The sequence below is a fragment of the Amblyraja radiata genome, chromosome 7 (genome assembly GCF_010909765.2).
Source record: "Amblyraja radiata isolate CabotCenter1 chromosome 7, sAmbRad1.1.pri, whole genome shotgun sequence".
Classification (NCBI taxonomy): Eukaryota; Metazoa; Chordata; class Chondrichthyes; order Rajiformes; family Rajidae; genus Amblyraja; species Amblyraja radiata.
The window spans coordinates 85,849,134-85,867,262 of NC_045962.1; the positions used below are offsets into that span (position 1 = coordinate 85,849,134).

The 18,129-nt window shown below is 45.5% G+C and overlaps 1 protein-coding gene across 1 annotated transcript in view; it reads left to right on the forward strand.

Annotated features, from left to right (window-relative positions):
* Positions 1-18,129, forward strand: part of iqcb1 (IQ motif containing B1) — a 72,285-nt gene that overhangs the window by 30,510 nt on the left and 23,646 nt on the right. Inside the window, exons 6-7 of the mRNA XM_033024894.1 lie at positions 2,812-2,911; positions 8,229-8,401. Of these exons, the coding sequence (XP_032880785.1) occupies positions 2,812-2,911; positions 8,229-8,401 (273 nt within the window). The remainder of the gene's footprint in view (positions 1-2,811; positions 2,912-8,228; positions 8,402-18,129) is intronic.

Sequence of the window (18,129 nt, forward strand, 5' to 3'; positions counted from 1 at the left end):
GGAAAAATGTTCCCAATGTTGGGCGTCCAGAACCAGGGGCCACAGTCTTAGAATAAAGGGGAGGTCATTTAAGACTGAGGTGAGAAAAAACCTTTTCACCCAGAGAGTTGTGAATTTATGGAATTCCCTGCCACAGAGGGCAGTGGAGGCCAAATCACTGGAGGGATTTAAGAAAGAGTTAGATAGAGCTCTAGGGGCTAGTGGAGTCAAGGGATATGGGGAGAAGGCAGGCACGGGTTATTGATAGGGGACGATCAGCCGTGATCGTATTGGATGGCGGTGCTGGCTCGAAGGGCCGAATGGCCTCCTCCTGCACCTATTTTCTATGTTTCTATGTAACTCCTGATTCCACTCCTTTTTTTTTTAATCCAACATTTGCATATAATAAGGCCCCTCATTAGCTTCAGCAGCCTACAATTTTTAATTTTGTTTGAGTTTAGTGTTTAGAGATACAGTGAGGAAGCAGGCTTGTTGGCCCACTGTGTCTGCGCACACTAACCAAACACACTAGGGACAATACACACACACACACATATAAAGTGATATATGTACACACATATAATGTGATAATCACAGTGACATATGAATGGGTTTGCTATACGCAAGCTGGCCTTCACGTTTCCAAAATTTATAACATGACTACACTTGAAAATTGCATAATTCACAGTGAAACACTTGTGGACATCATGAAGAGATGATTCTAACATCAGTCATGTTATGCATATCTGAATAAGTAAACCAGGTCAGCAATTTATTTTGATCCTTGGCAGAATTTGACTGAAACTAAAATGAGTCATTGCTTCAATTGAAGAAGCAACGACTGTCTCACCGTGTCACCCCGAGTTCACTGTCAACCCCATCACTCTGCCCCTCTCCACGGACACTGAGCTTGCATGAACTCATGCAAGTAGTTCATGAGCAACTCGTGTTGCCTCACAGTGCCACAGACCCAGGTTCGATGCTGGCCTCGTCACAGAGTAATACAGTGTGGAAACAGGCCCTTCAGCCCAACTTGCACACACCGGCCAACAATGTCCCAGCTACACTAGAACCACTTGCCTGTGCTTGATCCATATCCTCTCTTGAACTCTTGAACCTGTCTAACTGTCTCTTAAACGATGGGATAGTCCCAGCCTCAACTACCTCCTCTGGCAGCTTGTACCATACACCTACCACCCGTTGTGTGAAAAAAGTTACCCCTCAGATTCCTATTAAATCTTTTCTATTTCACATTGAACCTATGTCCTCTGGTCCTCGATTCCCCTACTCTGGGCAAAAGACTCTGTGCATCTACCCGATCTATTCCTCTCATGATTTTGTACACACGATCGTGTGCTGTGTGTGGAGTTTGCACGTTCTCCCTGTGACTCAGGAACAGTTGTTTTCCGAAAGTCATAACTACTCTTAACTCACACATGCACTGACTTCACAGTCCAACACCCGGACTTCCATCTATTCTATCCACGTACTGAAATTTGGAACTGTAATGTGTATCGTAACTGTAATTTTTAATATTTTTAAATAATTTTTAATATTTTAATATAACTTTTAAACATCTGCCTAAGAATACTACCTATTTATCCTTCACCATTTTGCCTTTATAGATATGTATATAGCGCCGCAGAATTGTGCACCTATCCCCCCCCCCCCCCCTTTGTTTTGTTTTCTGTTTCTTGTTTTTTGTACTAAATTATATGTATGCACTGAGTACGAGCTGCTTTTAATCTCATTGTACATGTATAGTGACAATAAATGGCATATCTATCTATATCTATATCTGAATGTGTGGGTTTCCTCCCACATCCCAAAAAAACGGCCAGTTTGTACATTAATTGGCCTCTTTAGGCCTATTGTGTCGGGAGTGGATGGGAAAGTGGAATAACTTAGGACTAGCACAAACGGGGGATTGATCGATGGTTGGCATGGACTCGGTGGGCCAAAGGGCATCTTTCCATGCTGTATCTCTAAACTAAAACTAAAGTTATTCGCCAATGGTGATGATGCAATCATTTCTGAAACCAACGCTTTTTAAAATTCTTTGCATTTGCCACGTTTTCATACACCTGCGTGCGTTATTTTTGGACAGATTGCACGAATAGAGATTTGCAAACATAGTTGAGATGTGTTTAAAAACAGCATGGGGATATCCCAGATGATCTGATTAGCCATTTTCATGCAATTTTCACAAGGGCCATCTTCTTCTTCTTTCGTGTGGCGTGCACAGTTTGAAGTTGTTGGATAACTTGTTCTATTTGATCTTCCGTTTGAGCACGTCGAGTTGATTGCATTAGTCGAAACAGGGCGGACCACGTGAAGGTTGCAATCTTCCACCCCACAAGGACCATTATAACCATATAGCGTGGAAACAGGCTCTTCGGCCCAACTTGCCTACCAACCAATATGCCCCATCTACACCACTCCCACTTGCCAGCATTTGGCCCATATCTCTCTAAACCTATCCAATCCATGTACCTGTCCAAATGTATTTTAAATGCTGTTGTAATACTTTAGTCTAAATGTTTCTTAAACGTTGTGATAGTACCTGTCTCAACTACCTCCTCCTGCAGCTTATTGCATACACCTACCACCCATGGTGTAAAAAAAGTTACCCTTCGGGTTCCTATTAAATCTCCCACCCCCCCCCCCTTAACCTATGTCTTCTGGTTCTTGATTCTCCTATGGGCAAAAGACTGTTTACCCAATCTATTCGTCTCATGATTTTAACTTGCAATTGTTCAGACATGAGCCTTAACACTGATACACACACAGGTCGAGGGTTTGTGTATAATTAACTTTCCCTTTTCAATGCAGTCTTTCAGTCTGATCAACTGCTCCAGTTGCTGCTCACTGACGATATGGAAACCACTGTCATCATGGTGTCTGTTCTGCTCAATATTCTCCAGCTCAACAGGTAAAATGCTTGTATCTGTTTGTGAAGTTGAGAGATTTGTACAATTCGCCCAATTCAAAAGTGTTTAATTGTCATATGTAGTTTAGTCTAGTTTAGAGATACAGAGTGGAAGCAGGCCCTTCGGCCCTCCAAGTCCGTGCCGACCAGCAACCCCCTTACACTAGCACTATCCTACACACTAGGGGCAATTTACACTTTTTACCAAAGCCAATTAACCTACAAACCTGTACGTCTTTGGAATGTGGGAGGAAATCGGCGCACCCGGAGAAAACCCACACACTCATGGGGAAAATGTACAAACTTTGTAAAGACAGCACCCATAGGCAGGTGCTGTAAAGAGCCTGTCCCACTTTCACGACCTAATACACGACCTCTGCCGAGTTTGCCCTTGACTCATACTCGCAGCATGGTCGTCACGAGATCGTAGGTAGGTCATAGGTAGGTCACGATGCTAGTCGTAGGTACTCGTGGCATCAAGCAGGTCGGGGCGATTTTCTAGCCTGATGAAAAATGTCCACGAGTAAAAAAGGTCGTGAATTAGATCGTGAAAGTGGAACAGGCCCTTAAGGCAGCACCTCTACCGTGTCACCATGTCGCCCTGTCACTGTGCAATGAAATTCTTGCTTACAGCCACATAACTGGCCGGTAAACATAATACACACAAATAACACAATAAACAAAAACAAAAAATGTAATAAATTAAAAATAAAACCATATTAGTGTAAGAAGAAGCCCAAAGTCCCAAGTGGAACCAAGGCAGTTTATATGTTCAAACAAAGAACTGTAGATGCTGGTGAATACACAAACAGACACAAAATGTTGGCGTAACTCACCAGGTCAGACAGCATCTCTGGAGAACATGGATAGGTGACGTTTCGGGTCGAGACTCTTCTTCAGGCTGATTGTCGGTGGGGGGGGGGGGGGGGAGAAGAAAGCTGGAAAGGGGGAGAGGCTGGACAAAGTATGGCAGGTGATAGGTCAACACAGGTGAGGGGGGTTTCATTGTTGAGTTTGTATTTGTCGTGTTCAAACGAAAGAAACCTCAGTGATATTTTCCCTTAGAAATTGTGTATTGTTTACTATTTAAAACCATTATAACTTGCTTTTTGGCATGGTGGCGCAGTAGTAGACTTGTGGCCTTACAGTGCTTACCCGGGGTCGTTCCCGACTACGGGTACTGCCTGTACGGAGTTTGCACGTTCTCCCTGTGGCCTGCATGGGTTTACTCCGAGATATTAGGTTTCTTCCCACAGGCAAAAGACGTACAGTTTTGTAGGTTAATTGGCTTGGTATAATTGCATAAATGTAAAAGATTGTCCCTAGTGTGTGTAGGGTAGTGTTAGTGTGCGGGGATCACTGGTCAGTGCGGACTCGGTGGGCCGAAGGGCCTGTTTCCGTGCTGTATCTCTAAACTAAACTAAACATCCAGATTTATTCATATCAATAGACAATAGACAACAGGTGCAGGAGTAGGCCATTCAGCCCTTCGAGCCAGCACCGCCATGCAATGTGATCGTGGCTGATCATCCCCAATCAGTACCCTGTTCCTGCCTTTTTCCCCATATCCCCTGACTCCGCTATCTTTAAGAGCCCTATCCAGCTCTCTCTTGAAAGCATCCAGAGAACCGGCCTCCACCGCCCTCTGAGGCAGAAAATTCCACACACTCACAACTCTCTGTGAGAAAAAGTGTTTCCTCGTCTCCGTTCTAAATGGCTTACCCCTTATTCTTAAACTGTGGCCCCTGGTTCTGGACTACCCAACATCGGGAACATGTTTCCTGCCTCCAGCATGTCCAAACCCTAAACTATCTTATATGTTTCAATAAGATTCCTTCTCATCCTTCTAAACTCCAGAGTGTACAAGCCCAGCTGCTCCATTCTCTCAGCATATGACAGTCCCGCCATCCCGGGAATTAACCTTGTAAACCAACGCTGCAGTCCCTCAATAGCAAGAATGTCCTTCTTCAAATTAGGGGACCAAAACTGCACACAATACTCCAGGTGTGGTCTGTACAACTGCAGAAGGACCTCTGTGAATAAAATCAGTGAATTAAAAAACTAAAATTAGCTACCTTTAAAGTAATTGAGACTGGCCCCTTTTTTTATGACAATAATTTATTACTATTTTAATGTTTTTTAAAGGTGTAATTTATAAAACACCTCAAATCAAATTAGGGTTTTTGCTAAAGAATCTCTCTCTCAGAAATAGATATTTGCAATCACTGCAAGGATATTAACTGGAATTCAATCCAGAGATAGATTGATTCTTGATTAGTACAGGTGTCAGGGATTATGGGGAGAAGGCAGGAGAATGGGGTTAGGAGGGAAAGATAGATCAGCCATGATTGAATGGCGGAGTAGACGATGGGCCAAACGGCCTAATTCTACTCCTATCCCTTATGACCAATGCAACAGGTCCCGTCAGCAGGAATTTGTGATTCTTTCCTTGGACGTGTGCAAGACTGAGAAGAACCATTCAGATTTCTTCAGTCTAGACCCTTCTTCATCCCTACATTTTGTGCACCCATCTGTAAATCAACGGCCTGCTGAGTTTAGATTCTACGCAAGATTCCAGCGTTCTTTAGTCAGAGGGTGGTGAAACTGTGGAATTCATTGCCACAGAAGGCTGTGGAGGCCAAGTCAATAGATATTTTTTACGGCATAGTTAGATAGATTCTTGATTAGTACGGGTGTCAGGGGTTATGGGGAGAAGGCGGGAGTTTGGGGTTAAGAGGGAAAGATAGATCAGCCATGACATGATGGGCCGAATGGCCTAATGCTGCATCTTTCACATGAACTTATCTGCAATTCCTTATGTCTCCAGTTCTCGTCTGATATCCATTCATATGCATTTTTCCAATTACATTGATTGATTGATACTTTATTGTCCCATATACTTGGTACAGTGTAATTCTTTATTTTGCATACAATACACAAGTATGCAAATGGTCGCCACATATGACAAAATTACAAAAGTATTCAATACTGTCCCGAATTACAATTGTTGGATAGTGTGTGTCGGCGAAAGTCTGGCCAGTTCTTCCTTCCTAAACCAAAGTAGCTGCAACCAACTATAGTGCATGTATTGCAGATGAGGTTAGTTAACACCAGACACCAGGATATCATCACTGTACGCTGTAGAAAGCATTTTAACAGGATGCATCGCAGCTTTTGGTTTGGAACCAGCTCCATCCAAGACAGCAAGAAATTGCAGCGAATTGTGGATGCAGCCCAGACCATCACACAAACCAACCTCCATTTGACTCCATTTATACCTCAGGCTGCCTCCTCAAGGCCACCAACATAATCAAGGAGGAGTCTCACCTTGGCCACTCCCTCTTCTCCCCTCACCCAGCAGGCAAAAGGTACAGAGTGTGAAAATGCACACCTCCAGATTCAGGGACAGTTTCTTCCCAGCTGTTATCAGGCAACTGAACCATCCTACCACAACCAGAGAGCGGTCCTGAACTGCTATCTACCTCTTTGATGACCCTCGGACTATCCTTGATCGGGCTTTAGAAACATAGAAACATTTGGCCTTCGAGCCAAATATGCAAGATGACCATGGCTGATCATCGAAAATCAGTACCCCATTCCTGCTTTTTCCCATTTCCCTTGGTTCCTTTTAGCCCTCAGAGCTAAATCTACTGTAGCTCTCTCTTGAAAACATCCAGTGAATTGGCCTCCACTGCCACCTGTGGCAGAGAACTCCACAGATTCACAACTCTCTGCATGAAGAAGTTTTTCCTCATCTCAGTCCTAAATGACCCCTCGACCTATATTCTTAAACTGTGAACCCTGGTTCTGGACTCCCCCAACATCGGGAACATTTTTCCTGCATCTAGCCTGTGCAATCCTCTAAGAATTTTGTATGTTTCTATAAGATCCCCTCGCATCCTTCTAAATTCCAGTGAATACATAGAAACATAGAAAATAGGTGCAGGAGTAGGCCATTCGGCCCTTCGAGCCTGCACCGCCATTCAATATGATCATGGCTGATCATCCAACTCAATACAAGCCCAGTCGACCCATTATTTCATCATATGTCAGTCCCACCATCCCGGGAATTAACCTGGTGAACCTACGCTGCACTCCCTCAATAGCAATAATGTCCTTCCTCAAATTAGGAGACCAAAATTGCACACAATATTCCAGGTGCGGTCTCACCAGGGCCCTGTACAACTTGCTCCAAAACTCAAATCCTCTCGCAAGGAAGGCAAATTGCCATTAGCTTTCTGCTCTGCATGCTTGCTTTCAGTGACTAATGCACTAGCACACCCAGGTCTCGTTGCACCTCCCCTTTTCCTAATCTGACAACATTCAGATAATCATCTGCTTGTTCTTGCCACCAAAGTGGATATGCTCACATTTATCATTTGCTGGCTTAACCTTGCACTAAACGTTATTCCCTTCTGTATCTGTACACTGTAAATGGCTTGTGTATTGTCTTTCCGCTTGCTGGTTAGCACGGAACAAAAGCTTTTCACTGTACCTTGCAGGGGGGGGGGGGGGGAGCAGAGGGAACACATCCCCCCCATGTTTTGTGAGGTGTGGGACATCACCCCTCAAGTTTTTGTCATCCTGATTTTTAAATCTCCGCTTTCCGCGAGACAGTGGGGGTGGGACTGCTGATCGAGGGCGCCGATTGGACGAGAGAGACGTCGGTCAGCAGGCAATGGGAGCGGGACATGATGATTCAGCGCGATGATTGGAGGAGGGAGGAGTGGGGGGGGGTGGGACTGAGGATAGAGTGCGGTGATTGGAGGAGGGAGACGTGGCACAGACCTTCGCCTCATCCGCAGCCAGGATCGATCCCGGCCGGTTCTCCGGCGCTGTCCCGAGTGCCCCCCCCCCCACCCCCCCCGGGTGGCCAGAGAGGTCGGGAGTCAGACGCAAGCTGTGCCCCCAGGCCCACAGCCAGCGTAGAGAAACAGCGCTAAACCCAGCTCAAATCTGCCTGTCCCGCCAGGTTAACATACCTGGGCTTGCGGGAAATATGGCCAGCGCGGAGAAGCAGCGCTGGTATCCCGTCAGTCCAGGCAGGGCTGTAGTTAACCCGGCGAGACAGGCAGAGTTGAGCTGCATTTAGTGCTGGATTGAGCCTCCGAAGCCTTGCGCGTGTGTGTGTGAGTGTGTGCATGCGCGCACGACCAACAAAACATTGTGTCCCCCGGTCCCCTCCATATTTTGATAGCGAGTTCCGTGCCTGGTACCTTGGTACACGTGACAATAAACTAAACTGAGGACGGCATTGCAGATGAAATCAGTTGACACCAGGATATCAATTACAGAATTGTTTTAATGAATTGCCTTTCAGGACACTGTTGCTGTCTGTGAAGGAGAGAAGCATCCAATTAATCCTGGACGAGATAATTTACGAGCTGTTTGAAAACACCAACCCAGTTATAGGAAGCACATGCATTAAAATCATGCTGTTGATTGTGGAATCCCACCCTCCTACCCTGCAAATGCTCAGGAATTCCTACAAAGGTATGTGAAGTATTACTTACTTACAGGCATTCTCACCATGAAGTGAAGAATTGTTTAAGAAAGATATATCAAAAATCTTTTAACCCACCATTCTACCTCCAGGTCCCTCAGGTCGACCGACTTGGGGCTACTGACTATCCCGCGGTCTAGGTTTAAGCTCAGGGGCGACCGCGTTTTTGCGGTTGCAGCATCTAGACTGCGGAACAGCATCCCTCTCCTCATCAGAACTGCCCCCTCCATCAACTCCTTTAAGTCGAGGCTCAAAACCTATTTCTACTCCCTAGTGTTTTTGAGTCCCTCTGAGGGGGCACTGTAAAGAGTTTATGTATGTATGGTTGGGTCTGTGTACCATTGTATGTAGCACATTAGTACCTACACTGATGTACAGCACTTTGGTCAACGTGAGGTGGTTTTTAAATGTGCTATACAAATAAAATTGATTGATTGATTGATTGAAAGAACTGCAGATGCTGGAAAAATCAAAGGTTAGACAAAAATGCTGGAGAAACTCAGCGGGTGAGGCAGCATCTATGGAGAGAAGGAATAGGCAACGTTTCGAGTCGAGACCCTTCATCAGACTGATGTCGGGGGGGGGGGGAGCGGGGAAGAGGACTGATGTGCGGCTATTCCCAAGGGGAAAAATTAAACCAGCCTTACAAAATTCTTAAGGGGTTGGACAGGCTAGATGCAGGAAGATTGTTCCCGATGTTGGGGAAGTCCAGAACACGGGGTCACAGTTTAAGGATAAGGTCTTTTAGGACCGAGATGAGAAAAACATTTTTCACACAGAGAGTGGTGAATCTCTGGAACTCTCTGCCACAGAGGGTAGTTGAGGCCAGTTCATTGGCTATATTTAAGAGGGAGTTAGATGTGGCCCTTGTGGCTAAAGGGATCAGGGGGTATGGAGAGAAGGCAGGTACGGGATACTGAGTTGGATGATCAGCCATGATCATATTGAATGGCGGTGCAGGCTCGAGGGGCCGAATGGCCTACTCCTACACCTATTTTCTATGCATCTATAAACCGTAACGTTTTGAGTCGAGACTCTTCTTCAAACCAGCCTAAAGGGCCGGTCCCACGAGCATGCGACTGCATGCGGCGAGCGCGACCTAACATGGTCGCTTGAGCCGTCCGGCCTCGCGGGGCCGGTCCCACTTCGATCGCCGGAGCCGTATGTAGTTGTGCGGAGCTGGTCCCGACATCGCGCGGGGATCCGAAAAACTGACATTGTCCAAAAATTCCGCGCAGCAACGGCCTGTCGGCCCGCAGCCGCATTGAGGCCGTACATAGAGCCTCGACGGGCGTACGCAGCGTCTCAACGCCATACGCAGCGTCTTGACGCCGTACGCAGCATCTTGACGGCGTACGCCTAGCGCGTGGAGTTGCGCGATGACGTCACCGCCCAGCGTGCCGTTGCGTGATGACGTAACCGCCCGACGCCATGCGACGTCCAAATTCAGTCGGCCCGCCTCCTGCCCAGCTGATTGGTGAGTATGATGTCGGGACCAGCCCCGCACAACTCCAGACAGCTCCGCGGTTGGAAGTGGGACCGGCCCCGCGAGGCCGTACGCCTCAAGCCACCACGTTTTGTCGCGCTAGACACATGCAATCGCATGCTGGTGGGACAGGCCCTTAACTTGTTTTTAAAGATCTAAGGAACTTTCAGTATTTTTCAAGTGATAACATTACTATTCAATTGTACTTTGTTGTCACATGCACCTAAATACAGTTAAATGTTTGTGTTTTGCATACATCTTTCCCTCCACACCTTGGGTATCAAAAAGCTCACCAATAAGTATAAATGTTGGCAATTTAGTTTAGAGATACGGTGCTGAAACAGGCCTTTAGGCCCACCATGTCCGCACCGACCAGCGATACCCACACACACGACCAATATTCTACACATGCTAGGGACAATTTTAACAAAGCCAATTAACCTACAACCTGAATGTCTTTGGAGTGTGGGAGGAAACCGGAGCACCCGGAGAAAACCCACACAGATCGCGGGGAGGATGTACTAACTCCATACAGACAGCACCCGTAGACAAGATCGATCCCAGGTCTCTGGCGCTGTAAGGCAGCTGCTCTACCAATGTGCTACAATGCCGGTTCTCCCATAAGGTAATTCAGTGACAAGAATATTGGCAATCTCCTTGTAAAAAAATGTATTTCTTAAAACAGACTTCACAATTCCCTTAATATTCAACCAATGATTTTCTTTTACAACAACAACTGATATTTTTGGCAGTGTCTTTTCCAGATCACACTGACCAGTTATTTCTGATCATCTTTCAAAGTAACCAGTTCCACTTACATACCTTTCGAGAACCAGTAGTGGTAGAGTACTGCCTTACAGCGCCAGAGACCCGGGTTTGATCCTGACTACGGGTGCTTGTCTATACTGAGTTTGTACGTTCTCCCCGTGACCTGCATGGGTTTGCTCAGAGACCTTAGGTTTCCTCCCACATGCAAAAGTCGTACAGGTTTGTAGGTTAATTGGCTTGGCATGAATGTAAAATTGTCCTTAGTGTGTGTAGGGTGATGTTAATGAGTAATGTCGGTGCGGACTCGGTGGGTCGAAAGGCCTGTTTTCGCACTGTAGGTTTGAGAACAAGAGGCCAGAGCATTAAGATGATGGGGGAAAGATTTCATAGGAACCTGAGGGATAACCTTTTTACACAAAGGGTGATGGGTTTATCGAATGAGCTGCCAAGGGAGGTAGTTTTAGGTAAGTACTATCATAACGTTTGAAAGACATTTAGACAGGTGCATGATGGAGATTTAGAGGGATATCGGCCAAGCAAATATGGGGAAAGATTGAAAAGACTAGGCTTGTATTCACTGGAGTTTAGAAGGATGAGGGGCAATCTTATAGAAACATATAAAATTATAAAAGGATTGGACAAGCTAGATGCAGGAAAAATGTTCCCAATGTTGGGCGAGTCCAGAACCAGGGGCCACAGTCTTAGAATAAAGGGGAGGCCATTTAAGACTGAGGTGAGAAAAAACTTTTTCACCCAGAGAGTTGTGAATTTATGGAATTCCCTGCCACAGAGGGCAGTGGAGGCCAAGTCACTGCATGGATTTAAGAGAGAGTTAGATAGAGCTCTAGGGACTAGTGGAGTCAAGGGATATGGGGAGAAGGCAGGCACGGGTTATTGATAGGGGACGATCAGCCATGATCACAATGAATGGCGGTGCTGGCTCGAAGGGCCGAATGGCCTCCTCCTGCACCTAGTTTCTATGTTTCTATCTTGTAGAAAACCCACATGGTCACCGGGAGAACAGACAGCACCCGTAGTCAGGATCGAACCCGCGTCTCTGGAGCTGTAAGTCAGTAGCACTACAGCTGCGCCACCGTGCCGCCCTGTTTCTGTGCGTAATAAGCAAGTAGTGTTGTTGTGGGACCCTTCAATCCTTCTCTTGTTTGTTCTTATCTGTGCCACACACATGCCTGGCCACAAGTTTGAAGTAATTTACAATAGAACACACTGGGAGATGTAGATTTTGTTTTGATGCACAGCGTTGGTCCAGTCCTGATCGTGCTGCCTGAAGGGATCTTTGATTTAAATTCAAAGTAACTTTGAAAAGAAATTTGAATAGCTGGATGAAACAAAACGTTGCTGGGGCTAAAGTGGAATGCGAGAATGTGGGACTAATTGGATAATCTTTTCCAAATAGCCAGCAGAGGCAGCTGAACCAGTGGTCTTTTTTTCTGGGCAGTATGATCCCTACTCTGTTCTGGTGCCAGGGAATCCCTGATGTATTCTGTTGTTCTGCTGATTTACAGTATCAACTGTATCTGGATCAAAAATAAGCAATGTGGTGTTATAGCAACCAAGTGAAAACCTGCGTATGTTGGTTTAAAGGATTAAGGTTTAGGGAAGGCGGAAATGTCATGTGAATTTACTCCAGCCAGCTTGTTATAATAGTTTAGCATTCTATTGCAATGGAATGGCAGAGTCTGCATTTAAAGCAACCTCATTCAAGTGAAAGTTGACTTGGTAAATGTCCTTTATCTAAATTAAAATGGTTGGTACAGGGGCGCAGCTGGTAGATCTGCTGCCTCACAGGGCCAGAGACCCGGGTTCGATCCTGACTTGGATTGAAACATAGAAAATAGGTGCAGGAGTAGGCCATTCGGCCCTTCGAGCCTGCACCGCCATTCAATATGATCATGGCTGATCATCCAACTCAGTATCCTGTACCTGCCTTCTCTCCATACCCCCTGATCCCTTTAGCCACAAGGGCCTCATCTAACTCACTCTTAAATATGAACTGGCCTCAACTACCTTCTGTGGCAGAGAATTCCACAGATTCACCACTCTCTGTGTGAAAAATGTTTTTCTCATCTCGGTCCTGAAAGATTTCCCCCTTATCCTTAAACTGTGACCCCTTGTTCTGGACTTTCCCAACATCGGGAACAATCTTCCTGCATCTAGCCTGTCCAACCCCTTAAGAATTTTGTAAGTTTCTATAAGATCCCCCTAAATCTTCTAAATTCTAGCGAGTGGGTTGGAGTAGGTGACATTTCGGATTGAGACCCTTCTTAAGACTGATTGTAGTGGGGGGGGGGGGGGAGAGAAAGCTGGAAGAGACGTGGGGGCAGGTCAAATCCAAGAAAGTGATAGGTGGATGCAGGTGAGGAGTGTTTGCGATGTCAATTCCATCCTTCCAGAGGCACAGTAGAGGAGATATTCACGTTAACTCCACTTGAGCAGCCCTGCTTCATCAGAGAGGCAACTCAACACACCCACTCTCAGTCGAAAGAAGGGTCTCGACCCGAAACATCATCTATTCCTTCTCTCCAGAGATGCTGTCTGACCCGCTGGTTTACTCCAGCTTTTCGTATTTATCTTCACTCTTAAGTATCTATTAGAGTGTGTTATCTGAGTTAGAAGTGGCACAAATGTGAGGATGCAGCAAGAAGTTCAATGTTTATGGTCTCAAGGAATGCTGTGATGATAGCTCTTCCCAGACAGCATCACCACAGTTCATCTCCAGTACCTTCTACCTGAAGTTCATTGAACTTCAGGTAGAAGGTACAGGAGCCTGAAGACTGCAACAACCAGGTTCAGGAATAGCTACTTCCCCACAGCCATCAGGCTATTAAACTTGGCTCGGACAAAACTCTAAACATTAATAGCCCATTATCTGTTATTTGCACTTTATCAGTTTATTTATTCATGTGTGTATATATTTATATAATGGTATATGGACACACTGATCTGTTCTGTAGTCAATGCCTACTATGTTCTGTTGTGCTGAAGCAAAGCAAGAATTTCATTGTCCTATCTGGGACACATGAGAATAAACTCACTTGAACTTGAACTGATGATCCTCAACCAAAAGAAGCCAGAGTATTCACTGCCTAGAAATAGACATAAAATGCTGGAGTAACTCAGCGGGACAGGCAGCATCTCTGAAGAGAAGGAATGGGTGATGATTTGGGTCGAGACCCTTCTTCACTGCCCGGTCTGCCCTGAAGTCCACTATAATCAGAATCAGTGAAAAGGTTCTTGGCTTCTGTACCTGAAAACACTAGAATTGGTATTGTCAGGTACAGGAAATCTCCTAGTCTTTGGGCAGCACAGTGCGTTGAATTGAATCAATTTTATTAACCAAGTATGTACACATACAAGGAATTTGCCTTGGTGCTTTACTCACAAGTAACAACATGATATACAGTAAACAATTAAGAATAAAACATAATTTAAACATGTGAAGAATTAAATGAAATACCAGAGCAAATTGAGGCTACAGACTGTTGGCTGTTGAGTAGAGCTACTGCTCGTGGATAAAAACAGTTTTTATGTCTGGCTGTGGCTTTGACAGTCCGGAGTCGCCTTCCAGAGGGAAGTGATTCAAAGAGTTTGTGGCCAGGTTGAGAGGGGTCTTACCCGCTCGCTTCCTGGCGCTTGCAGTGTACCGTTCGTCGATGGGGGGGGGGGGGGGGGGGGGGGGGGGAAGGTTGCATCCAATAACCTTCTCAGCTGATCGAATGATGCGCTGCAGCCTCCGGATGTCATGCTTGGTGGCTGAGCCAAACCAGACCATGATTGAGAAGGCGAGGAGCTGGAGCTGCAGCCTCACACCGCCAGAGACCCGGGTTCGATCCTGACCTTGGCTTCTGTCTGTGTGGAGTTTGTACGTTCTCCCTGCGACCGTGTGGGCTTTTTCCGGGTGCTCCGGTTTTCTCCCACATCCCAAAGACATGCAGGTTTGTAGGTTAATTGGCTTCTGTAAATTGTCCCTGATGTGTTGGGAGTTGATGAAAGAGTGGGATAACATCAGTTTAGTTTATTGTCACTTGTACCGAGGTACAGTGAGGAACATAGAACATGGAACAGATCTGATCGCCCCGATGCGGAGGGCCCAAACGCCGCCGACCATGGGAGTCAAGATCGTCCCGTCAACGGCGGGCTCGTGGCCCCCCCGACCGCGGGAGAGCAAAGAAGGGAAGAGATCTGAACTTTTTTTTCGCCTTCCATCACAGTGAGGAATGTGGAGGAGTCACTGTGGTGGATGTTTATGTTGAAAAATGTATTTTGTGTTCAGTCTCTTTTTATTTGTATGACTGACTTGGCAAATGTAATTCCTCGTATGTTGCAAAACATACTTGGCCAATAGAGTATTATTGTGATTGTGATTGATGGTTGACAAGAACTTGGTGGGCCACTGGGCCTGTTTCCATACTGTATCTCTAAACTAAACTAAGATGTTGGTTAACGACAAACGCATGACATTCTGGATTAGAAACACTATCACGCCTCACATGAAAAGGAAAAAACCTACAGGCATCTGAGGTTCAAAGTCCACAAAAACACGTGAGCGAAAGATCATGCGATGGATGGAAGGCGTGCGGGTTGCCCACTAAGTCTCTGATAATCTGGACTTGTGGGCATTCTTTGGTGCTGACAAGACTACCCACAGCCCAAGTACCATCCCACTGATAGTCAAGGATGGAGGTGAACACCAATGATAGAGAGCCAGTCAGCACCTGCTGGAAGTAGCATTTTGAAGAAAAACTCTGATTCTGTCTGCCCTTGGCTTGACCCTCAAAGCAAATCTGGTGATCCAAACCAGGCACGTGCCGTCATGGTAGGCAAGGTAGACAGTGCCTACGCTGACTAAAATTATAAAATTGTAATTCTTTTATATATATAAACATATATAAAATGGTCATAAATAGTAAAGGCACGGGAGAATTATGCCTCCCTAAGAGATCGATCTCTTAGGGAGGCATAATTCTCCCGTGCCTTTCATCCGCAGTATGTTTTAAACGCGGAAGTATGGGGTACTCCCGTGCCGTCGACGATGCTTCAAGTCATCAGTGGGAACGGTCCGTAAAGGCAGCAGAAATTCTGCCTTTACACTGTGGCTGTTTATGGATTTTTTTTAAAAGGCCGACTGACAGCTCACTGGGGAGAGAACAATCTGCGGATGCGCGGTTTTCAAGATTTTTAAAAGCCACTGCCTACCCTGGCTAATTACTCACGGCACGTGCCTGATCCAAACTTACTACCTCCTACAACGTTACAGATGAAAGTAATACATGAAAATCAAAAACCTGCAGATTTTGCAAATCTGAACAACAAACAGAAAATCGCTGGAAGCACTCAGCCTGTCTGGCAGCATCTGCGGAAAGAGAACCAACTTAATGCTTACTGATGAAGGGTCTTTGACCTGAAACATTGAATCTGGTTTTGTTTCCACTTGCACTGCCTAATCTGTTAGCAGTTTCCAGGTGTTTTATTTTTGGTTTGGTTTAGAGATACAACATGGTAAACAGGCCCTTCAGCCCATCAAGTCCATGTCGATCATCGATCACCCGTTCACGCTAGTTCTATTTCATCCAACTTTCCCGTTCACTCTCTACACACTCGGGACTTTACTGGACTTTATCTTGCACTAAATGTTATTCCCTCATTCATGTATGGGATTTCAACCCATCAAGTCTACGTCGATCATCTGTGCTGCTGACTGATTAGCACGCAACAAAACCTCGTTACACGTGACAATAAACTAGAATAAACTAAATTAAATGTCAAACTAAATTTTTATGATCAAGTCTCTGAAATGGATCTTGAACCTGTAACTTCTGCTCTGATGAGATTTCAACTGACAAGCTTGTAAGTGAAACACAAGATAAAAGCTCATAGGCTAGCAGAGGTGTTTTTTAGAATTTATAACCATATAACAATTACAGCACGGAAACAGGCCATCTCGGCCCTTCTAGTCCGTACTGAACACTTACTCTCACCTGGTCCCATCTACCTGCACTCAGACCATAACCCTCTATTCCTTTCCCGTCCATATACCGATCCAATTTATTTTTAAATGGTAAAATCGAACCTGCCCACCACTTCCACTGGAAGCTCATTCCACACAGCTACCAATCTCTGAGTAAAGAAGTTCCCCCTCATGTTACCCCTAAACTTTTGTCCCTTCAGACAATTTCAGAGATACATTGTCCCTTATTTCAGAGGTACATTGTGGAAACAGGCCCTTCGGCCCACCGAGTCTGCACTGACCTGCGATCCCTGCACAATAACACTATCCTACACACACTGGGGACAATTTTATTTTTATACCAAGCCAATGAACCTACAAACCTGTACGTCTTTGGAGCGTAGGAGGAAACTGGAGATCTCGGAGAAAACCCACGCAGGTCACGTGGAGAACGTACAAACTCTGTACAGTAGTCAGGGTCGAACCCAGGTCTCTGGCACTGGAAGGCAGCAGCTCTACCATACCGTAAAAGGCACAAACTGCCTTGTGAATGGGAACTGAAAATAGTGACAAAAGGGTTTTCAAAGAGGTTGTATCTTTACATCAGTAATTTTTGCTGATTTTGAGTATACTACGGGTGCCTTGAAATAATAAATCGATTTGCAATGCAAAGGGAATTTTTCTGTATCGAAATGGCAACAGAATTTCTAATTTCCTGCATTATGATATAAATTATATATGGTTCAAGAGATTCAAGATTCAACAGAGTTTATTGTCATGTGTCCCAGATAGGACAATGAAATTCTTGCTTTGCTTCAGCACAACAGAATATTGCAGGCATAAATAATACAGCACAGATCAGTGTCCATATACCATTGAATATATATATATACACACACATAAATAAGCATATAAAGTGCAGTAGGCTAATTAAAGTTTAGATTTAATAGTCAGTTTAATAGCCTGATGGCTGTGGGGAAGTAGCTATTCCTGAACCTGGTTGTTGCAGATTTCAGGCTCCTGTACCTTCTACCTGAAGGCATCGGAGAGATGAGTGTGTGGCCAGGATGGTGTGGGTCCTTGATGATGCTGCCAGCCTTTTTGAGGCAGCGACTGCGGTAGATCCCCTCGATAGTAGGGAGGTCAGAGCCGATGATGGACTGGGCAGTGTTTACTACTTTTTGCAGTCTTTTCCGCTCTTGGGCGCGCAAGTTGCCGAACCAAGCCACGATGCAACCGGTCAGCATGCTCTCTACTGTGCACCTGTAGAAGTTCGAGATATATGGGTTAATATATGATGAGCGTTTGACGGCACTGGGCCTGTACTTGCTGAAGTTGAGAGGGATGAGGGGGTATCTCATTCAAAACTTACCGAATAGTGAAAGGCTTGGATAGAGTGGATGTGGAGAGGATGTTTCCACTAGTGGGAGAGTCTAGGACCAGTGGTCACAGCCTCAGAATTAAAGGACGTTCCTTTTGGGAGAAGATGAGGAAGA